This window comes from Eimeria tenella, genomic scaffold (assembly GCF_000499545.2).
Source record: "Eimeria tenella Houghton genomic scaffold, Eth_scaff72, whole genome shotgun sequence".
NCBI lineage: Eukaryota > Apicomplexa > Conoidasida > Eucoccidiorida > Eimeriidae > Eimeria > Eimeria tenella.
This window is the reverse complement of record NW_013543442.1, coordinates 65,419-86,489: the sequence shown is the minus strand read 5'-3', so window position 1 is coordinate 86,489 and position 21,071 is coordinate 65,419. Positions and strand designations below refer to the sequence as shown.

Genomic DNA, 21,071 nt, shown 5'->3' with positions numbered 1-21,071 from the left:
CCATCATCTTCCTCACGTTCACCGATTCCTCCCGCACCGCCGTTGCCTTCAACACCATTATCTTCCTTACGTTCACCGCATCCTCCCAAATATCCGTCTCCTCCTTCATACACTCCACCACAAAATTCCTCACGTTCACCGGGTCCTCCCACATATCCGTTTCCTTCACACACTCCACCATCATCTTCCTCACGTTCACCGATTCCTCCCGCACCCTCGTTGCCTTCATCACACACTCCACCATCATCTTCCTCACCACAGATTCCTCCCGCACCGCCATTGCCTGCATCAGAGACTCCAACAACGACCTCGCGTTTCCGTAATCCGACCCCAGGACGGCATCATTCACCACTGACTCCGCCCTCATCGACCTCACGTTTGGTACCACCACATGGGCCGTCATACCCAACAAGTGGTGGTCAGGGCTCGTCACCCATGAAGGTAACACCACCAAATCCCAATGCCTTAAAGGAGGAACTGCTTAAAGCAGTGGGCCGCATGCAAAGAGGGGGTCATCGTGCTCCTCGCGTTGGCGCGGGTGGCGAACGAGCTCGTCGCCGGCTGGGAAGTACACCGCAGCGAGATGCTGAAGGGCCATTTCCGCCACCTCTAGGCGTTTTCCCAATCTGGAAAACACCAAGCCCTGACATAGAAAAACCAAGTGTCTCCACCCCCCCTCCTCCACCAAAACAGCAGCAGCAGCGAAAAATGTTTGGACCTGACGCTCCATCACATGGATCGGCCGAGAGCCTACGCGTGCGCCTCTTTGGAAGCCCAAAGACCCCCCCTGGCATACTACGTTCACAAGGTGGTTCTCCTGGGCCGCGCAGCCCTTCTACGAGGCAGATGCACAGTCCATCCTCAAGTCCACAACCTGGGCCTTCCAAAGACCACGGACACAGCCCTTCCCCATTCCCCCAGAAAGGCCCTGCTTCACGTCCCTTCGGAAGTTCTCCGGGGAAGCATACGCAGAGCCCGTCTTCTCGTCCCGAACCTCCTCCTGAATCCCCTCGACGCGCCAGCTCTTTTCGCGTCAGGTTTGGTCCTTCCCCAGGCCCCCTCTCTGCTTGGCTTCGCGGTGACAGAGAAAATGGGCATCCCACACGTACGCTTTCTTTACGTTTGGGCAATTCTGCCTCTGGCATTGGCACTTTCCGCCTAGCTCCTCCAAAGTCGCCTGGAAACCAGCAAAGCCCTCCCCCAAATGCGCAGCCCAGCTCTTCTGAAGGCCCGCAACCTACCACTCCTAGGCACCCCGGACCCCAACCTTGGTCACAGCCTGGATCTTCTCAAAAACCAAAGCGCGAAGGAAGACATACTGGTAGTCCGGGATCAGGATCTTTCTCTCCTCCAGAAAGAGGCCAGGACGACGAGGGTGACGGTGGGTTTGATACCTAGAGGCCACGGCTTAGCAAAGCACTTCAACCGGGCGCCGATGTTTCGCTAGCCTCTAGGATTGCTTGGTGGCAAACAAAGACGACTACTAAGGAAAAATTAAGAGCTCTAAGGCCCTCAATGTGCGAAGCGCAAAGAGGATCCGCGTCTTGCTTTCCCTCAAAGGTACAAACAGATTCAGCGCTGGTTGGAGAACTCTCGTCTCTCATCTAAAGTGAAATACCGACAGAACCACGCGCGAATCTCCACAGTGAGATGTGTTGAGTCATTCGTAAGATCTGCACCTTCAGGGGAGTATCACAGTAACTGGAGCCACTTCACTGAACTGCAGGATCAATAGGGAATTGAAAAACAGAAGACATGTGCGGCACGGCACCACGCAACGAGTCCGTGCCCAACTAAACCGCTAGCCACCTGCACTAGTCTCTGAAGTTCTACTCCTATGCACTTCTGTGTATTTCTTCGTGGTCAAAGCCTAGGCACGTACTCTTTCAGCTCTTCTTGATCTCCTCAAATGCTATTTGTAGTATGCTGGCTTGCTTTTATCGAAGTTTCTTCCGCAGTGATATATGGTACCGAGGCGTGTTCCACTAGGAGCGTGAACAATTTGTTCCTCGTGTTTGTCTGTGAGCGGGCCTGCTAATGCTAAAAAATTAAAAAACTAGGGGAAGTGCAACCTGGTTTTCGTGCACTGGTTGTGGCGCTGCGCGAATGAATACCGAGGAACATCTCACAACACAAGCTCACTCAGCCTTGAAGCAACGCATTTGTCAGACGAACAAATAGAGGGAGTTTTATTCTCCCAGTGGTAGGGCTCTATTCTCGCAAGGTCCCAAGGATAGCAAGCGATTCGTATCTGCACACTACTTCTGCTACCTGTTGCGACAGGTAGACGTACGCCGTCTGTCACCTTTGAAATTTTGAAAGCCTACCAATGTTCCTCAATATGCTAGACTTTACATTTTTAAATGCATTTTGTGCCTTCTCAGAGCGAGCATCGTTTTTCCTTCTAATTAGGAGCGCCTCCTTTATTCAGAAATAAGACGCAGTTTTTAATTAATTTCAGGGGGAAGTTAAGACAGCACAGCTTGTTTTCTTTCAAGTCATCGCCCTGCTCGCCTATGGCTTGTGAGTACCAGAGGGCCACTGGTCCACTCGCACATGAAGTAATTCAGCAAGCCGCATCATTGCGCTTTGCGATCGTATTATTCTGCACAAAAGCTAGCGGAATAGCGAGGCTGCCCTGTGCGCACTTCGGTTCGACCGTTCCTAGGGACGGCAGTCATCGGAATTTCACCTTAGGGAGAGGCTGCTTCGAAGACTTGTGCTCATCTATGTTATTTGGTGCCCTGCTGGATGAATACAATGTGCACGTGGAAGGATTGGCAGCAGCCCAGTAAAGACGAAAAGTTGCAATTCGATGGATTGAAAATGAGCTGTACTCCAGCAAGATGCGCCCGAGAAAGGGCTTATTTGGTCCTGTGCGGCATCTTCCATGAAAAACTATTTATAGTGACACGGACGTGTCGCAAATAATGGTATTTATCGCCGGACCCCAGGGATTGCTTAGGATTCTGGCTCGTCTCTGCGGCATCTGGGCTGATATGCAGCCAAGCCTTTTCATGGCCTTCAGGCTAAGTATCCGCCTTGCAGCCCTGAAAGGGGCTAACTTGAGCTAATATCGGAATAAGAAGGCCATAAGACGCGGCTTTAAGTTGGCCCCTATTGTCTTCACTGCAGCTATCAGCAGAAGTACAAACTCTAGATGTGGGCTTGTGCTAGCTGTGTGCCTTCTCCCTACTATGCGCAGCATTCAAGCTTCCGTGGCACCGCAGCTCATGCTTGTAAGCGGAATGTAAATAAAAAAACCTTGGACAAGATTTGTCTGCGCCCAAACAATTTAAAGAAGAAATCCTTCTAGAGGAAACTCTCTCACCTACACAACCGCTTAACGCACGGTCAGAGCATCCAATCAATTAGTCATGCATAGCCTGCCATAATGTCGTGGAAGTGATGAACGAAGTAAGGCTATACGCCTGTGATGAAATCACGTTATGGCTGAAGGTATGCAAAGTTCGATTCTTTTTGTGTGATATAGGAGCTTCTGTAAGAGCTCGGCCGTGCATAGGCTCCCCTGAAACTCGAAGGTTTCATTAAGGATGCATCTGCTGAGGAAACAGTAAAAATGATTATAGATTCTGACAGAGAATCCTTCCTGTGTTAAAAGTAGCCAGCTTTCTACTTACACCGGCTGAAGCTTCAACCACAGTGGTACAAACTTCTGCAGGTGAAGTCAGTGTAAGGGTGCGACGGCCCAGCCACGGGAAAAATAAAACAACGAAGTTAAAGAAAATAAAGATATGTAGGATATTTCAATAAAAAATTTGCAGCTGTAGAACAAACTGACAGCAGCAACAGAATCAACATCAGCAGCTCGAGGCGGGTGCTACTGTAGCAACAACACGTACAATCATATAGGAGGGGGTGTGCCCCTTTGTGGTTTCCGGTGTTTGTCTTCTTTTTATCTTTTTATCTTGGGTTTCCTTGTCATTTGGTCCTCTCCCGAGTCCGTTTCGGCCTCGAGCCGCAGCAGCACCACCCAGGAAGTGTTGTTCCCCGTCCGCGCCCTCCAGCAGCCTTCACTGCTTTTTCAGTGCATCCCCGGAAGCTTTTTTTTAGTTGTCTCACTTTATTTTGTCAAAATGAACGGATTCGTAAGCCGCCTGTTCTCTTTACCCTATTTGTCCCCCCTGTGGCTCCCCGCAATCACGATCTAACAACCCCCAGAGCCGCAGCCCGGCGTAGCGGTGTTTCTACTAACGGCTGCCGGCTCTTGGCTGAAACTTTGCTAGTACAGGCATGCGATTAGGCCAGGCTACACGATTCGTAGCGTTGTGTCAAGAGTTCGATGCCTGGGGATCAGGGTTTAGGGTTTTAACTTTGTGCTGAGGGTCATTGTCTTGCATGTACCAGATTGAACGGATGGATGAAAAGCGTAGGCAGCGCAATCTCAGGGATGATGCAGGCTCTTTTGGCGTGCTGGAACCCAAACAGAAGCAGCCGCATCAACTACAGCAGCATCAGCAGCAGCCCCAACAGCAGCAAAATGTAGAAGCAGCTGGACAAAGGGTCTCCTCCGTACTCCACTCAAGCAATTCCACCCTTAGCAATGTCTCTGTGCGCCTCATTTTTTTGGCTTCATTTCTTGAATCTGCACACAGTTGCAGAAGCTGCTGCTGCAGCTATCACCGCTTTGCTGCTGCTGTGGTGCACTCTCCTGTTGGTGCACCTTCTGGTGCTTCGAGGATGGCTGCTGCTTCATTGTTGCCGCGTGGCTCCCCTTTAGAGGCCTCGTTTTGCTGTAGCGCTAGCGCCATTGCAGCTGGCCACTCTGCTGCTTCCGCTGCCCTTGCTTCAGGACAGCACGTCTGCATCCTTGCGCGAGAAGGCGCGGAGGCTGCAGCAAGAAGCGATGCTGAGCAGGGACCAAGCCACATGCGTGCGGGGCTCTCAACAAACCTTCAGGCTGCGCGTGGCCGAGATGAGGGAGCAGGAGGCAGCGAGGCTGCTGGAGCTTGCAGACACTCAAGATGGGGGCGGGGCGCCGGGGGCCGCGGCGGAGGGCCTCTCTCCAGCCGGCAGTGACCTGCACCCCATGCGTTCATCTAGGGGCCAGCTCATGTCGGACACGGGCTCTCTTCCGAATGTGAATAGCCCCAGAGGAACAGCGCAGGCCGTGAGCGGCAGCAGCGGAGCCAGTGCATGCGCCAGCGGCCGCAGAAGAAACAGCTCGACCGGCGATTGCTGCAGCAGCTGCTGCTGCCGCAATGGCGGAAGAAGCTGGCGCAGACACTAAAGTTGGGCATTTGGACTGCGCTGCAACTACCTTTGCTCTTCACGTTGACGCTGCTGCTGCTGCTCGTGCTGCTGGTGCTTTGCTTCAGGGGTCTCCCGACGAGGCACGGGTAGCGGAGCTGCTTGCCGCAGCAGCAGAAAGGAGAGACAAAGCCACGTGCGTAAAAGGAGGCAAGCAGCGAGCCCTTTTGGCTATGGCTGAAAAGCTGGAAAACGAGGCACACGCCCTTGCTGCTGCATTAAAGCAGCAGCAGAACCAGCAGCAGCATCAGCATGGCGGGTGCGACGATCCTGCCTATGCCCCTAGAGACTCCGCACGATTCGGTCTTCCTTCAGGGAGCAGTGATACGTCGTTCAGCTCTCAGGTATGTTGTCAGCCAAGCTTTAAAGGCTGAGCAAGGATAGTATGAAGCTTAGAGTACAACAAGAGGCGGTCAGCAGCTTTAGCTCCACGTTGCTTTCTGCTGCGGCTGTTCTCAGCCGCCCCAGAATCAACAGCAGCAGCAGTACCCGCCTCAGCAGCGACAGCAAGAACAGCGTCAACACAACTACCAACAGCAGCAACAGCCATACCAGCAGCCGCAGCAGCAGCACCAATATGAGCAACAGCAGCAGCCGTACCAGCAGCAGCAGCAGCACCACCAGTACGAGCAGCAGCAGCAGCACCAGTACCCTCAGCAGCAAGAGCAATATCCGCCGCATCAACAGCAACAACAGCAGCATCAATACCAGCAACAGCAGCAGCACCAGTTCGCCTATCAGCAGGAGCGATACCCACAGCAGCAGGGCCAGCCGCCGCACCAGCAAATGCCCCCAGACTACCGGGTAAGTTTTGTGTTCTGCCATTTCGCATGCGTGCATCATGCCGCACCAGTAGCTGAAGTTGCATGTGCAGGAGATTCATATCCATATTTGTTTTTTCCTCTTCATCCGTCAGTTTATGTATCTTTCGCTGTCCTTACTCCATGTCTCGGCAGGGCTACCAGTCAAACAGTGCCATGGGGTCTGAAGCCTCTTTTGGGCTGGGCAACGAGGATCGCAACAGGCCCCTGCAGCAGCAGCGTAGCTTGCAGCAGCAGCCGCAGCAGCAAGTCGCGATGCCCGACACTCCAAGAGAACACGATGACTCGACACGTGGTCACACTGTTCTGTCAAGCAAGAAAAGAGCGTTGGGCCCATCGCAGATGTCTCAGGTAAAGTTCAGCGGCTCACACTCTTAGAAAGTGCAGGCTGGCTGTCCTTTTTCATATTTCAAAAGTGGTCATTTCATGTGCTGCCGAGGCTTCTTAAAAAGGGTTCCGAGCAGCAATGCACTTTTGCTGTGGTGCTATATCCCTCGGCATTCAGGCGGATCAGGCTCTGGCTGAACAGGCGGAGAAGCTGCGACAGGAGGCGCTGCTGTGTCGAGATAAGGCCAGATGCTGCAGTGGAGCGAAGCAGAGGCAATTGCTAAGTCTGGCTGAGCTGAAGGAACAGCGTGCAGCGGACGCCATCGCCCAGATGACGGAGTGCAGCCTTTACCTCCATCAGAGCAGTAGCGACAGTCTGCAGCAATCCCAGAAGCAGCAGGGCTACATGCAGCAGCATCAGATACAGCAACAAAGCGGCAGAAGGGCAGCGGGCGAGCACAGGGGAAGAGTGGACCCGCGTGGCAACTCTGGAATTTTCGACCAATGAAGGCTTGTTTGAATGGGACGTGACTGAATCCTAAATGGTGTTAGCCACGTCTCATGTGTTTGTGTTAGTACGTTGCATGTGTCCACAGTGTTACTTGCCTTTAGCAAGGTGCAGCCGTAGTCATGTATCCTTTTCATCGTGAAGACCACGTAGGGTTTACGCTTCGGGGTTTGAAACCCTTAGGCTTCTTAGCCATAGTGGGACGCCAAGAGAGATAAAACTCCGGCGCTCGTTTTTTTCCTCCCCGGGGGAAGCATTGTCCTAACGCGCCGGCTGGCAGCCTCCGACCGCACGGCGACGGAGTAGGGTTCTTGTTGGGGCCTCAGCTGAGCTGAGCTGGGCTAACAGCTCTTACGGAGGAAACACTACCGTTTGGCACTGCATTTGTATCTTCCCAAAGCTGACAAGACGGCGGAGGAACCTAGCTACACTACTCTCTTTTCAAGCACACTTTCTGAGCTGTTGATCTGTTCGTTTTGCATTTTTTGGTCAGGGAGAAACTCACGAAGTGTCCAAAATCCTTGCTCTAGTAAAGAATCCCCAAAATACCCCGCTGCTATTCGCGTTTCTGTTTCTAATTGCACGCATTTGACTGCAAGTATACCTTCGGAGCGGAAAATAGAAATCAGAGGGCGCCTTATGCAGTGGCGCTGTTCTTTTTCTTTGGTGTTCAGTGTTCTTAATCGGCTATCATAAAAGTACTCTGGCTATACACACGCTCAACTCCTTTCAGGTATGAATCAAAGTTTACGTTCCCAGTTTGGTGCATGCTGCTTTAATTCACGTGCGCATTGCGTAGCAAGTACAATTACTTATATCTGCATGATTTAGGGCTCAAGGCCTTGTTGCAAGGGGTTTTCGGCGAAGGAACTCGCCTCCGAAATTGCGGGACTGCGTATTGGACGCTTTTAAACTGTAGGGAGGGCTCTGTTGACTTGAGGGCCAGAGGGACACTTTTAATTCCCTGAGGTGCCGAAAGCGTCAACGTTGAGTCCGGCCTGCTTCTCTCAATGCGCATATCGTTTGATTTTTTCGGAAGCAAAGCTTCTGAGCAGGCGCCTCTCAAATGGAACGGTCGTCAAGCAAGCTTTCTGCAACTTCTGATGTTTCGGCGACCCTTTCGCTATTCGTGTTTTCAATTAATTAGTAATAGCAAATACATGTAAGTGTACTCTGGTTTATTTTGGCGTCTTATAAGATGATATTCAATACATACACAATCTACGTCATACACACACTATTTTCTCCATTTTCCGGTTGCTTGGTTTCGTGCGCTTTTTCGCCTCTCCGCAACATTATTATTATATCTACTTAATGTGTGAAAGCTCTTGCCACAATTTCGTAGTGCGTGTGTGGAAGAATAAACAGGAAATGGCAAATTTGATGCTCATCCACGTCAGCACTGAGGCGCTCAGCAATGCAGTTGAAACGGCACATAGAATACGACCTAGGTCCGATTCAATTTGTATATTTCTTCGATTTTTCTTTTGAAGAGGGAATTACTTGTTTTTGAAGGCTAATCTTTTGCAGAAATATACTAACGCAAAACAAAGTTTCCTGCTTGGCGGCGGAGACACAAACACTGCAAAAGAGGGGAAATACCTCAGACTGAGAAGAGCGTCAATTGAGTTTGCGAATTTGGGACACTTTGTGTTTCTTTGCCCTTTTTCGTTGCCTCTTTCCTCGTGGGTGGGGATTCCAGCTGGTGGTGCATTTCTGCAAACGGACAAAAAGCGGGAAGAAGTATCCGGAAACTAAGCTTTGCGACAACTAAACTTCTTTTGAAGTCATATTCTATTTTTGTAGTTTTTATGGTAAGGCTTGGGCGTGGAGTTCTTTACTCATTCAGCGGTGCGACGCTACGCCAGCCCAGTGGTTCTTTCTGGTGCTGTCTTCTATAGTAAGCTTCTGGAGGGAGGCTTGGCCCCGGAGATGGGCCCAATTCTGTTTATTTCCTTTTCTTTTAGTAAATGACGCTTAGAAAAGGAAAATAAGGGGGAAATTTTGCAGAAGAGAAGCAGAAGGTGCATTGCATTCGCCCGCCTCCCCTGGCAGCCTCCCACGTGCGCCAACAACCAACCCGTAACAAGGCTCGCTCCAGCAGTTGCAGCAGTTGCGTAAGCGTGAGTAGGAGACAGAACCCATAAAACAAGTTTTTATCCCACCATTTTTCTCGAGCTAGCCTAAGTAGGTGCTTGCTAGCCTGCCTACTCCGCCGGAAACACACGCCGTCCACACACGGACCGTCGTCGGCGCAGGTTGAGCGCAGCCGAACACCTCGGCGATGTAGAGCCAAACGCGAGCTGTACCGCACATAAACTGCATAATTCAGCTTTTATTTGCCTTTAGCTGAATAAATACGCAGAGACTAGGCCGAATTAGTACAGACACTATGCAGGCTGAGGGCGGGGGGCAGCGCCGCCCGCACGGCCCCTCCATCCGTAGGCACACCGGCCTGCTCTTTTGTTTGGGGGATTCTCTTAGCGGGGCTATATGTTGTTCGTTTGTTTTGCTTTAAAAGTCTTTTCTCTCTACACTGAGATTCAGCTGAGCTCTTTTTACGCGACGAAATAGCTGCCGCAGCAACCAAACTTCATTCCATCCTGCGACCCCCCAGCTCACCCTGGGTTGGGCCTTATGCCGGGGGCCGGCAGGAGCTCAGGTCTGCTACGTAAATACGCCTTTGGGTTCATTTTCTTCTTTCTTACATTCCAGCGCAGATTGAACAGGACGTGTACAATGCTTAGTCTCTCTCTCTGGCTGATTTAAAGGGCCTTCCCTCTCCCTACAACCGACACACGCAGGCAGCGCTTGGTGCCTTATTCTGCGACGGTCGGGGCGTTGTCGTGGCCATACTTTCTCTACTTCAACCCACCGCTTCCTCTAGATGTCATCACAGACCAGACAAGGCTCTGCAGACGCGTAGAGAAGACACATTTACACGGCCGCTTCTCTATTCTGGAAGAAGTGTAGCTGTCGCGGAGCTGAAGGTGGCGGCCGCCGCGGCCTGGCAGTTGGACCTTCGCCTCGTTGGCGGCACTTGACGGTTTTCAGGAAACGCTGTATAGCTGTTTCCTGTTTTATGCCTATCTTTTTATCACAGTCTAGCCAAACGGCGACAGAACTTCCAACGCCAGGACAACCACGCAACACCACCACCGCCTCCGTGAAGGGCTACGCCGCCTACAGCTGTGCAGCGTTGTAACACTTCTGTATTGCATTGTTACTGTCATCTTTCGCTAAATACATACGCTTTACGACGGAAGCTCTTCCAAGCTTTATCCGTTGACAAACCTCCCCACTAGCAGTCCTGCCGGCGTCATTCAGGTGTACATGCAGCTCAACTCACGCCGTCGCCGCAGCCGAAGCAAAGCGCATCAAGTGGAATTCTGCAGGTTGTTACTTAGTTACTTATTGTGCTGGTGTGACTCGAGCCATTTACTCTCCCGCTTGAGGTCCATAAAGATCCCAATCCCATCATTCACTCTCCCACCACCCCCCCACCTCTCTCCCCACCTTCCCTTGTTGCCAACTATATGGCAAAGCTATAGGGCCCCAAGTGCTCTAAGGTGTCTTTAGGCCTCTTGAGGCAGTTTTTTAGTTTGTTTTCCCTTCGTAACGGCGGCATCCTTTGCAATAGAATCAAGTGCAGCAACAGCACGCGGGCCGCGCTCCACACAGCCGCTTCCGCTGCTTCGCTCCAATTATATTTTGGTTACTTTTTTTTGGCCTCCGGCAGCAACGGTTGCTGCTGTTTTTATGCTGTCCCCTGCATTGACAGCTGGACGCCTCAACAAGTAGCAGCACATCCCAGCAGTATTCTGCAGCACCAAGCTGCCGCGGTGAGCCGCAGCAGCACGCTGCAGCAACAGCAGTGCCCTTCTTGAAGCCGCAGCGTCATTTTCTCCCCCAAGGCAGCAGCTATGATCAGCCTTCACCAGCTCTTCAGGGTGCTCTCACGCATCAGCTCGGACCCCTCTACCCCTTTCTATGCAGCTGCCTTACAGTCCCCAGTAGTCGGCACTCCAGGGGGAGTCCAAAGAGAGCTTTCAGGAACTCCAAGCCCCCTCAAAGGCCTGAAGCCTGCCTTTGACGCCCGGTTGCTTACCACCTGCACCACCACGGCCCCAGCACATGGGGCCCTCAGCCCCGGGGCCTGCGGCCTCGACGATTGTCTCTGCGATGAGGCAGACTGCAGCGCGTTTTCGCTTGGCAACAGCAGCAACAGCGGCAGCAGGACACTAGACGCCGACGACGGCTCCGCTGCTGCTTCTGTTCGTGCTACTTCCTCTGGAGACTCGAAGACCACGCACCAGAAGCTGGCAGTCTCTGCTGCTCATGACCTTCCATCCCAGATTTACAGCAGCAACAGCAACAGCCCTCGCACTGCTGCTGCTTCCCCTCTTGTCGCCCCGTTGTCCCTTAGCTCTACCCCTAGCTCTGCATCCAATGCTGTATGGGGGAGTCCTTTGCGAATGAGTCCTGTGGAGACTCCCGACGGCCTCTTAAGATCCTTCATGGGCTCTGAAGGCACTGCTGGCCCTTTTGCTGCTCGCGGGAGCCCGCAGCTTTGCCAGCAGCAGGAGCCGCAGAATCCGCTTATAGGGTCTACAGCAGGCGCAGCAGCTGATGCTGCTGCAGCCACAGCGGCTCTGCGGGAAATGCAGGAAGAAACTGATAGTGAACTATGTTTAGGAAGCTCCTACAGAGCAGCCCGGCGACAGCGGCGAAGGCCCTGGCCGCAGCAGACACCATGGGACAGCAGCGGCAGCCGAGGAGCAGCAGCAGCAGCAGCGTGCATTGTTCCTGCGGTGCAGCAGCACAAAAGTGAGGGGCGCATGCAGACCCGTCGAGGCGCAGCAGCAGCAGCAGGTCATCATAGTCCACCAAGGCCTGAGGATGAGACGGATATATTGCAGGGGATGATCGAGGGTCCCCGGCACTCTCGCCGTCGTCCCCCATCTTCAAGGACACACCAGCAGCGGATCCCCACAGCAGCAGCAGCAGCAGCAGCAGCAGCACCGGCAGCAACAGTATCGACAGCAGCGGGTGCCGTGCCTTTGCCGCTGGAGCCAATGGCGTGCGGCGAAGGCAGCATCGCCAGGGGAGCCCCTGCTGTGGGCTCCTCCCGGCTCTTGGGTGTGTGTTTCTCGCCGCCGAAGGATGTCTGGAGGGCCCGAATAACCGTCGAGGGAAAGCAATTCGAGCAGCAGTTTTCAGTCAAACGCCACGGCTACGACGGGGCACGCATGCTGGCTGCCCGGTGGCGCGCAGAGATGGAACATGCTAGGCTGCTGCGGCCCCTCGCCCTCCCCTAGGGCTCGCCGTTGCAGCTTAATTAACGTTGCAGCAAGGCTACGCTATGAAGTCATAGAATGCTAACGTCAACCCGAATCTCCACAGAGAAAGCCTCAGATTCGATTTTGAGGACAGAGGGATGCCCCTGGAAAGGGGGCAGGAGGGAGGGAGTCTCATGCATGCGGTACACTCCTCACTGGCATAGAGCGAGCAGCAGGGGGCCCCAGGTGCACCAAAGAGACTGGGAAACAAAACGCAATACGGGCCCCTCGCAGCCGAGGGGCCCTGCGTTTTGCTTTCTCCAGTTGCCCCCACTGCTCGTGCTGCTGGTGCAGCGTCAGCACCGCGCAGATATGAGAGATCCTCTTTGCTCCTGCGGCTGCTGCACAGATTCCAGGAGCCGTGCAGCAGACTTGAAACACTTGTTTTGTACCCGGCAGCAAAAGCAAGAGCTGTACGAGCAGCAGCAATAGTCTGTGGGTACGCTACGTTCAGACAGAAGAAAAGCAGAGTGGAGTTTCAGAGTCTCTACACCATCGCTAGGTGTAGTCTGCCAGCACGGGCTCAGTTTGCATATTGCTTTCCCGTCACCGTTGCTGCTACTGCTGGTAATAGTTCTGTCGGATGCACTTTGTTCCTAAAAGTAGATGAAGACGACTAGCCACTGCTGCTGCTTTCTGATGCTGCTGAGTCACGGTTCTGCACATTTCTTCGTTTCCGGCCTAGCTGTAGCCTTTCCCTGAGGGTTTGTCTGACGGCAACTGCTTCCCTTTGTCTCGCGAGCTTTCTGGCCGCCCGCCTGTGCACAGTGCAGCAACAGCAAAGTCGAACGCAGGCATCAGCAACGAATCAGGCTCCCCACAATCTCAGCAAGCCGTAGACTCAAAGTTCGCCGGCATGGGCTTTGCCTTACCTCCGAGCTCTGGGTGAGGCCCTCTCATAGATCGGAGAAGTTCTTGCGCTGCGCTTGCTGGATCTGCGTCTTTCCAGCTCTTCCCGGGTGGCATGCTGCTGCTGCAGAATGGGAGGCAACGAGGTGAGGAAGCTAATTCGGAGGCCCCGTTCCTTGACCCGGGGAGAAACTTTGAGACGCGCAGCAACAGAGGGCGGCATGTCAACAATAAACCCCCTGCTGCTAAGAGCTATGCGACCCAAAAGGGCCAACTGATGAGGATTAAGAGCCCCCCGAAGTAGTTCCATCAAATCACTGCGGGTCCGCAGCTCTGTGCCCATAGGGTCGTGGAACAGGATAGCTACACAATGCTGGCGCCCCGAGAGGCAAGAGACCCAAGACATGCGCTGCTGCCGCTGCAGCAGCAGACACAGCCCAGCTGCAAGCACACGAGGCCCCCAACGCTTCCACTGCGCAGCAGCAAAAGGCAGCAAAGGGCCGGAGTCCGCAGCAAAAGGAAAAGAAGTTATGTCCGATTCTGAACAGACACACAAAACGGCAACACCAACGCAGCAGCAAGAGCCCCGTCAAAGCAACAGCACAAAAACTTTCCCACGGCAGCACTGGTAGCTCCGACAACATGGAAGACACCGACAGCAAAAGCCCCAATGGCAAGGCAGCTAGCTGGCATTAGCAGCTGCGGTTGATTAGTCAAAATTGACTACTGCGCATTGTCTTAACCTACATCAGCTCGCAACATCTTATCGTAAATAAAGCAAAGGCTCACCGAGTCTTTCGAGCAGCTGTTGCTGGACGTCTGCTTCTGTTGGTGTCTTTGCGGGGCTGAAATGTATCTTGAGCTGCGATTCCAGTCTCCTCAGCTGTTGCCTCTGGGCCTCGTCATAAAGAACCACAACTTCACCGACCTCTCCGCCCCTGCCTGTCCGGCCCGCGCGGTGTATATACACCTCGGGAGACAATGGGGGCCCCCACTGAAGCACCATTTTGACTCCTGGGAAGTCAAGGCCCCTCGCGGCTAAGTCTGACGCTATGAGCACCGAGAATTTTTTGTCTCTGAAACGCAAGACGGTATGTCTTCTTTGGCGCTGAGACATGTCCGCGTGCAGTGGCTGCGCCGCTTGCTGCTGCAGTAGAGGATGAGCAGCAAGCCACGACACTTCGTCCCTGCTGCAGCAAAATATGATGCACTGAGCACCAGGAGGCAGTCGCTGCAGTAGAAGCAATGCCGCGCGGCGGCAGCGCTCCCCGAGTGCACGAGGAACCCGTGCAGCAAAGTGGGACACAGATGGAGAGAGTTCTGACCCTGAGAGGGCACTCAAGTCGATCACAACAGCCTCTTCGCTCGCTTTGTGCTGCTGCTGCTCCGACGGCGGCTGCCCCGTTGGTGATTTCTGTTCGGCTTGTTGCTCTTCCTGCTGCGGTGGAGAGTAGGTACCAAATGCATCTTGAAGAGGTTTGGAGAGCCACTTCGGGAAGGTCGCAGAGACTAAGATGGTCTGCCTATTAGGACTAAGTTGGGGCAGCAGAGCTGCCAAGGAAGCCTCAAAGGAAGGACCTACTAGCTTGTCAGCCTCGTCTAGCACCAAACACTGCAGTTGCTCCAGGTGCAGCAGCTCCCTAGCGACAGAGAGGGCTTCTATCCTTCCAGGAGTCCCGATTACAACGTGAGCTCCGCGCTGCTGCAGCAGTACCGGACCCAGTGCGGGCCCTCCCCGGGGGCCCCCGACAGCCACAATCACATGGCAATCAATGCTTCCGCGGAACCTGCGAAGCAGCAGCAACGGTGCCCACAGCAGCGTCATGGGTGTTAGCCAGAAATGCCAGTAGCAGGTGCAGCAGTTTACAGCAGTAGCAGCAGTATAGAAAGCAATAAGCAAACAATGATTTGTAAATGCGCAACTCGAGTGCCACTCGACGGCAGCTGAAGAACCACCCTTAGCAGCACCAACAAAACCAACGACAAAAGCAGCAGCGATGGCACAACCAGTGCAATTAGCTGTAGCAACAACGGGTGACACTGGCAGCAGCAAAGACGACGTGGGGAGATAGATGCACGGGAACCAGCAGCAACAACAGGGCGGCCAATCCAGCAACAGCAAAAACAGTAGCAGGACTTGTAGAATTGAGCAGCCACTTGTTCAGCGAGCTCCCTTGTCGGTGTGAGGATGAGTATGGGCTCCTCGCGGGGCCACTTCTGCTGCTGCAGCCGCTGCAGCAGCGGCAGCACATAAGCCAGGGTCTTCCCTGTGCCTGTGGGGGACCGAATCAAGGCATTTCGGCCTGCAGCAATGAATGTATCCGCAGCAGCAATGACACATCGACACAGTCTTTAACGAAAGGTATAGAAGTGTTGGCTCCACAGCAAGAGTCAGCGCAGCAGCAACTGCACGTATTCGTCGTCCTGCAGCAGGACCGTCTCCAGCTAGCTGCAGCTAGCAAAGAAGGATGTCTATGCAGCTACATAAACCTAGGGGCTGCCGTTGCAGCTGCTGCTGCTGTTGCTGCTGCCAGCCCAGGGCATCCCCACCTGCGAAGATGTGTGGAAAGGCTCTTTTCTGCACTTCCGTAAGAGTCTGCAGACTCTGGGCAGCGAGCGAGGCCTTCAGCGCTTTGCACAGTATGCCGTGCCTGCTGCTGCTCGCTCTGCTGCTGCTGCTGCTGCTACTGTCTGCTGTCCCAACGTCATTTTGTTCCGCTGCACCTGGAAGCGAGCCTCGCGTGTCTGCATTATCTGCTGCTGCGGATGCTGCTGAGGCTGCCGAAGGCGACGCCTTTGGGCCCCGGTGTTCCCTGCAAAACTTGTGGGGCCGTTCTGTTGCTGCTGCTGCTGCGGTTCTGCTTCTTTTTTCCGCTGCTGCTGCTGCTTCTGATGCGTTCGCTTTCTCCACAGCTGCTACAGAATGGCGTTTCTTGTTTGCCGCCAAGGGCTTTCTGGCACCCTGCACTGATGGGTGGAGGTACACATGGGCCTTCTGCTGCGGCTGCTTCTGAGGAGGCTCTTGTTCCTTCTGTTGCTGCTGTTCTTGCGGTTCCTGCAGTTGCCGTGGATGCCTCCGAATTCGAGGGACGCGAAGATCAGGTGGATGCAAGAACGCAGTTCCCGCAGGAGTTCTGCGCCGTGCTGCTTCAGGGGAACCGCAGCTGCTCGTGCTTGTGCGGCTAACGCTAGTGCTCCTGCTACTGCTGCTAGAAGCGCCGCTGCTGCTGCTGTGGCATTCACCGATGCTGCGGATGTGGCTTATTGAGCGTCCTATGCAGTTGCACAAGCACCCTGTGGGGAAGTTTGTCCTTGGCCAAACGGAAGACCCCGAAGCACTGGGTGTCCCCCGGTATTCCCCAGGAAATTCAGGGGTCGCCAACACTTGGGCTTTGTAGCCTAGAGTAGCATTGCTCTCTAATGGCCTTGCTGCTGCTGCCGCTGCTGCTGGAGCTACTTCTGGTAGTTGGGAATAGCAGCTTGCGGCTCCATGGCTGCGTACGGCAGTGAGGGCCGCTCTCAGGGGCCCTCTAAGGCCCCCAGAGCACGCCTGCAGGGCCATTACTTCACTTAGAAGGAAGATAATTTAAGTTGAGCTCTTGAGGTGCCCCTTGGGGCCTTTGTGGGGGCCCCTAAATCGAGACACAGCGGCCCTTACGGCCTGGCAAGATGTGTCTTGTGGGGCCTCTGCCATCTTAGATCAGTTTGTTTTGTCCCATTAAATTGCTAATTTTTGCATCTTATGCATTTTTTAAAAGCCCTATGCACGGGTTAAAGGGGCGTTGGCCCTCACTTAGGAGGCCCCGTTGCAGCGAGCTGCTGCGGCCTACATACCCACGCTCGACACTCCAGGAAGTGGGAACAGCTTGAAATACTTGTTGCAAGTACATCTATTTAAGTTTTCACGCTTACAGAACAGGGAATATAGAGTGCGGAGGAATCCTGAAGGCGCCCGGGCATGGGCACTTGAGGCAACCCGCACCTCGGGTCACTCACTCAACTAAGGGCTGCTGCAGCGTACCTTTGCTAAGGTACAGCTGGCAGCTAGCTGCTCCCAACTATTCTCTTTTAATAAACTGGTCGCTGCAGCTTATAGCTGGCTCGCCACCGAAGCACAAGTAACCAGGTCTCCGCGCAGCTTCTCCTGCAGGCTTCGCCAGCTGCTGTTTTCTGTGCCAGCCAGCTGACCTTTGCGCTACGTAGCTGGCTGCGCTCCAGTGCTCGCAGGCAACCAACTAGCTGCTCTCTTGGGTACGCTAGCCTACCAACTAGCTGGCCAGCTAGCGATCCGACGGCTGTCTGACTCTCAAAGAGTCAAGTTCTTGCCGCCTTACCGCCAGTGTGCTGTCTTGGCCTTACGGCGCTGTGGGGGAGGGCATGCGTCGTGCCTCTTAGTCGGTAAACCGAAACTCTAAAGCCTAAGATAGTCTCAGTACTAACTCATACAAAAAACCCTGTTCTGTATATAATTGCTCCGCTTCTAACTGCGTTTGTATCAACAAGTGCTCTCACACGCGCTGTAAGAGGTGGGCGGCCTGAGGAGAACCCCTTTGAAGTCATTGGCCCTGATTGCCACCTCTTCTGCTTCGTCGGCTGCTGCTTCTTCCAGTAACTCGGTGCCATCTTCCTTCAGCCTCTGCTGTTGCTTCAGAGTGAGGTACACGTACACGCGAGAGCTTTCTCGAAGCTCCTGCTGCTTCAGCTCTGACTGCAGCATCAGCTGCTGCTGCTGCCACTGCGGCACAAGCCCCCACGGAACTCTAATTAACCCGAACTGCCCAGGGGAGAGTCCCAAGCCAAGGATGGCCTGACGCATGCGCTGCAGCTGCTGCTGAGAAAAGCAACGGACTTCTTGAGGAATCTGCAGCAGCGCACATACACGCACACGCTTCTGTGGTTCTACTGTTATTGCTGCTGCAGATGCAGCTTTACTGTTATTGCTGCTGCAGATGCCGCTGCCGCCGCCGCCGTTGCTGCTGCTACAGCTGCTGCTGCTGTCTCAGCGGCTGCAAAGCACAATGGCTGCCACTCACCAGCATCTGTCGCTGCAGTGATTGCACGAGCTGAGACGTAAATACACCCAGACGTGCAACGCAATCCCATACAGCAGCCAATGCATGCGGTGGCAGCTCAGAGGCCCTCATGGCCAGGTGTTCGTACAGCAGGAACAAACCCTGCAGCGCAGCAAGAGAATAGACAGCAGTAGAACTTCTATAGTCGAGAGGCGCTTCTGCAGGGTCTCTGCAGTCTCGGCAGTAGCTGCTGCAGCGTTCGCGGCTGCAGAAGAGTGTGCAACAGCAAGCAACGCAACCACACGGAAGCGGCTGCACCTACCTGCCGATCTACGAAAGAATTGGCAGCAGCGCTTTCAAGTATCCACACCAAAGAATGCAGCAGCGGACGAGAAGCGCCAGAAGGTTCCTCAGTGGCCGCCGGTCCTGTTGCTGCTATTCCTGCTGCTGATACTACGTCTGCTTCCTCTACATTTCCGGCAGCACTTTGTGTGTCCTGCTGCTCAGCATGCTGCTGCGTTTGCAGTTTTTGCTCCTGCTGCTCATTGGACTGTCGCTCCACAGGCGGAAGTGCAGCCAGGGCATACGGCAGCAGGGCGCATGCATTCATATCGAGCCGCCTGAAGGCCCTTAGCAGGATGGCTAATTGGCATACGGAATACCGTTTCACACTGCCACCTGCCGCCTCTGCTGCGCTTCCTGCTGCTGCCGTGTCGGCTGCTGCTTCTGCAGCAGCTGTTGTTGCGATGAGCGCTGTTCCCGTATCTGCTGCTTTTTCTGGTGTTGTTCCTCCTTTTTCTGCTTCTTCTGCACCTGTTACTGCTGCTCCTTCCTCATCTCCGCAGCAGTAGGCCACGTGTCTCGGCACGTGGAAAAGAAGGGGTCCGTAGCGAAACCCCACAGCAGCAAAAGCATCAACAAGGCAGCAGACCGCCAAGGGAGTGAGTTGGCTGGCTAGCTGGCCTGCCCTCTCTCCTGCCTTCTCAAGCAGTTTAAATAACTCTTCCTGTGTCAGTCTCTCTTCTTGCTGCTGCTTCCGTTGCTCCTCCTGGCGGAAGTACTTGGTGAGAGAAGCAGCCACGAGGCAAAGGGCCTGCAAGTCGTAAGCCTGCATGCGTCGTGTTGCTGCATTTGCCGCTGCCTTTATAAAGGATGGAGAAGCTGCTTCTCCAGCCACGGCTGCATGCACAAGCATGGCGAGGTCCCTGGGCTGCATCCGCTGGTGCTGATGCTGCTTGTGCTGCTGTTGCTGCAGCAGCAGCAGCCGCCGTGCCGAAGCAACCAGCAACTGCAGCACGAACTGATTTCTGACCTGCAGCCGCGTGAGGGCATTTGCTGTCAAGGCAAGACCCTTGGAATCCAAAGACCCCACAAGCCGGCACAGTGCAGCAGAAAGAGCAGCAAGCAGCTTGCCGTCGTGCAGCTGCAGCACCCCAGCAGCATGCAGCGACACCACCAGGGCCCCTGGGGACAACGCATCCCTCTTAACTATGAGCTCCCTTCGCAAGACCCGCAGCAGAGGCCCTGGGGGGGCCCCCAAGCGGGCCAGAGAGGCAAAGGTAAAGGCTACTTGGTTGGCAGTCATAGAGGCTGCGTTTCGAGCGACTTCCCGCTGCAGCTGCTGCTGTAGCGCGGGGTGCACGCACAGCAGCTGGCCGTAGGCCTGGGCCACGCGGCAGACTGCAGCAGGAGAGAGCAGATGCAGCTGCGGCGCCAGTGCAGCAGCTGCTGCTGATAGAAACGAAGGGTGGCGTAGGCCCATAGAGCCAAAGGCAGACAGAATGCGGCACAAGTCCTCACCTGGCACGGAAGCAGCAATGGCTGCGCCGCGGCGAGCAAAGGCAGCCCACAGCTTCAAGTCCCGCTGTTGGTTCCTGGTGGAAAAAGGGGAAAAAAGCAGAAGAAAGAGACAAAGACAAACAAATAGCAAGCACGATTGTGAATGCAGCAAAGCCAAAGACAAACAATAAACATGCCCACGCAAAAGGGGTACAAGTAAATGTAAGTGGAGGCTCTTGGGGTCAGGAATGCCAGCGCTTCAACAGGAAACAAAGATGCAATGAGCAACAGCAGCAGCCACGCGGATCACAGCAGCAGCAGCAGCAGAGCACAACTATTTGGGCTGAGGAGGACTCACCTGGCTGCCTTTAGAATGCTGCGAGTCAAGACAAAAGGCGTCATGGTGGCTACATAGTGCCCATCTGCTGCTGCGCTTACATCTGTTGCATCTTCTGCTGCTGCTGCCTCTGTTGGCACACATCGCGCAGCAGCAGCAGGTCCGGCTACAGTTAAGGCAGCAGCAGGCGGGGCGCCTGATAACTCCCTGCGCTCCTTAAAGAAAGACACTGTGGAGGCTCTGTGCCCTTGGATGTGGTGCCCAAGGCGTCGAGGTGGCCTCCAGAGAGCTCCCCATCCCCAGGGGCCCCCATGCAGGGCTACAAAGGGGGCCCCCTTCAGAAGTTTCATGGACAGCCTTCAAAGCCAAACTGGGTAAGAAACTTGAGTAGGGAAGTTTCGTTGAGGGGCATGGGCAGGAGCCCCAGAAATGTCTCAAGACTACCGGGGCTTTGCGCGGGGATGTACAGCGAGCTGGAAGATGTGTGCGTAGGCGAAGAACGTAATTGCCTTAACAGGAAAGCCAAAGTTGGCTAAAAGCAGCAATTAAAATGTAAGGTGACTCATAACCAAGGTTGTACTTGAGGGCCCTGAGGGTTCTGCACGGGGGCCCCGTGGTTCATCGGGGCGTAGGGGACGGATGGCGTTGAAGAGCCTTTAAAGCAACCAATGTCTTGCAAAATTATTGCCTAATGACTATTTACTTGTGAAAAAATTAAGGCGAAACTTTTATTCATTGTTATTCGTGTTGCTGCCCAAGGCAGGACACAACAGAGGCCACAGGGGGGCCCCCACGGTGAGGCGCAGGCCCCTAAGTAGGGTGAACCCA

The 21,071-nt window shown here is 54.3% G+C and overlaps 4 protein-coding genes across 4 annotated transcripts; 2 read left to right on the top strand and 2 right to left on the bottom strand.

Moving 5' to 3' along the window:
• Positions 1-4,359: 4,359 nt before the first annotated feature.
• ETH_00031985 (uncharacterized protein) lies at positions 4,360-6,927 on the top strand (the record flags this gene model as incomplete). The annotated part of the gene is made up of 6 exons (XM_013378059.1): positions 4,360-4,572; positions 4,814-5,131; positions 5,340-5,615; positions 5,731-6,075; positions 6,228-6,443; positions 6,598-6,927. The coding sequence occupies 6 exons, from the start codon at positions 4,360-4,362 to the stop codon at positions 6,925-6,927; spliced, it is 1,698 nt and encodes a 565-aa protein (XP_013233513.1).
• A 3,923-nt stretch (positions 6,928-10,850) lies between these two features.
• Positions 10,851-12,245, top strand: ETH_00031980 (uncharacterized protein; the record flags this gene model as incomplete). Its single annotated transcript, XM_013378058.1, has 1 exon — positions 10,851-12,245. One exon carries the CDS (start codon positions 10,851-10,853, stop codon positions 12,243-12,245), a length of 1,395 nt encoding a protein of 464 aa, XP_013233512.1.
• Positions 12,246-12,882: 637 nt separating this feature from the next.
• On the bottom strand, positions 12,883-16,677 carry ETH_00031975 (ATP-dependent RNA helicase, putative; the record flags this gene model as incomplete). The annotated part of the gene is made up of 5 exons (XM_013378057.1): positions 12,883-13,024; positions 13,139-13,655; positions 13,905-14,902; positions 15,253-15,418; positions 15,666-16,677. 5 exons carry the CDS (start codon positions 16,675-16,677, stop codon positions 12,883-12,885), a joined length of 2,835 nt encoding a protein of 944 aa, XP_013233511.1.
• A 933-nt stretch (positions 16,678-17,610) lies between these two features.
• ETH_00031970 (uncharacterized protein) lies at positions 17,611-20,593 on the bottom strand (the record flags this gene model as incomplete). Its single annotated transcript, XM_013378056.1, has 4 exons — positions 17,611-17,976; positions 18,149-18,289; positions 18,450-20,001; positions 20,265-20,593. 4 exons carry the CDS (start codon positions 20,591-20,593, stop codon positions 17,611-17,613), a joined length of 2,388 nt encoding a protein of 795 aa, XP_013233510.1.
• Positions 20,594-21,071: the final 478 nt, after the last annotated feature.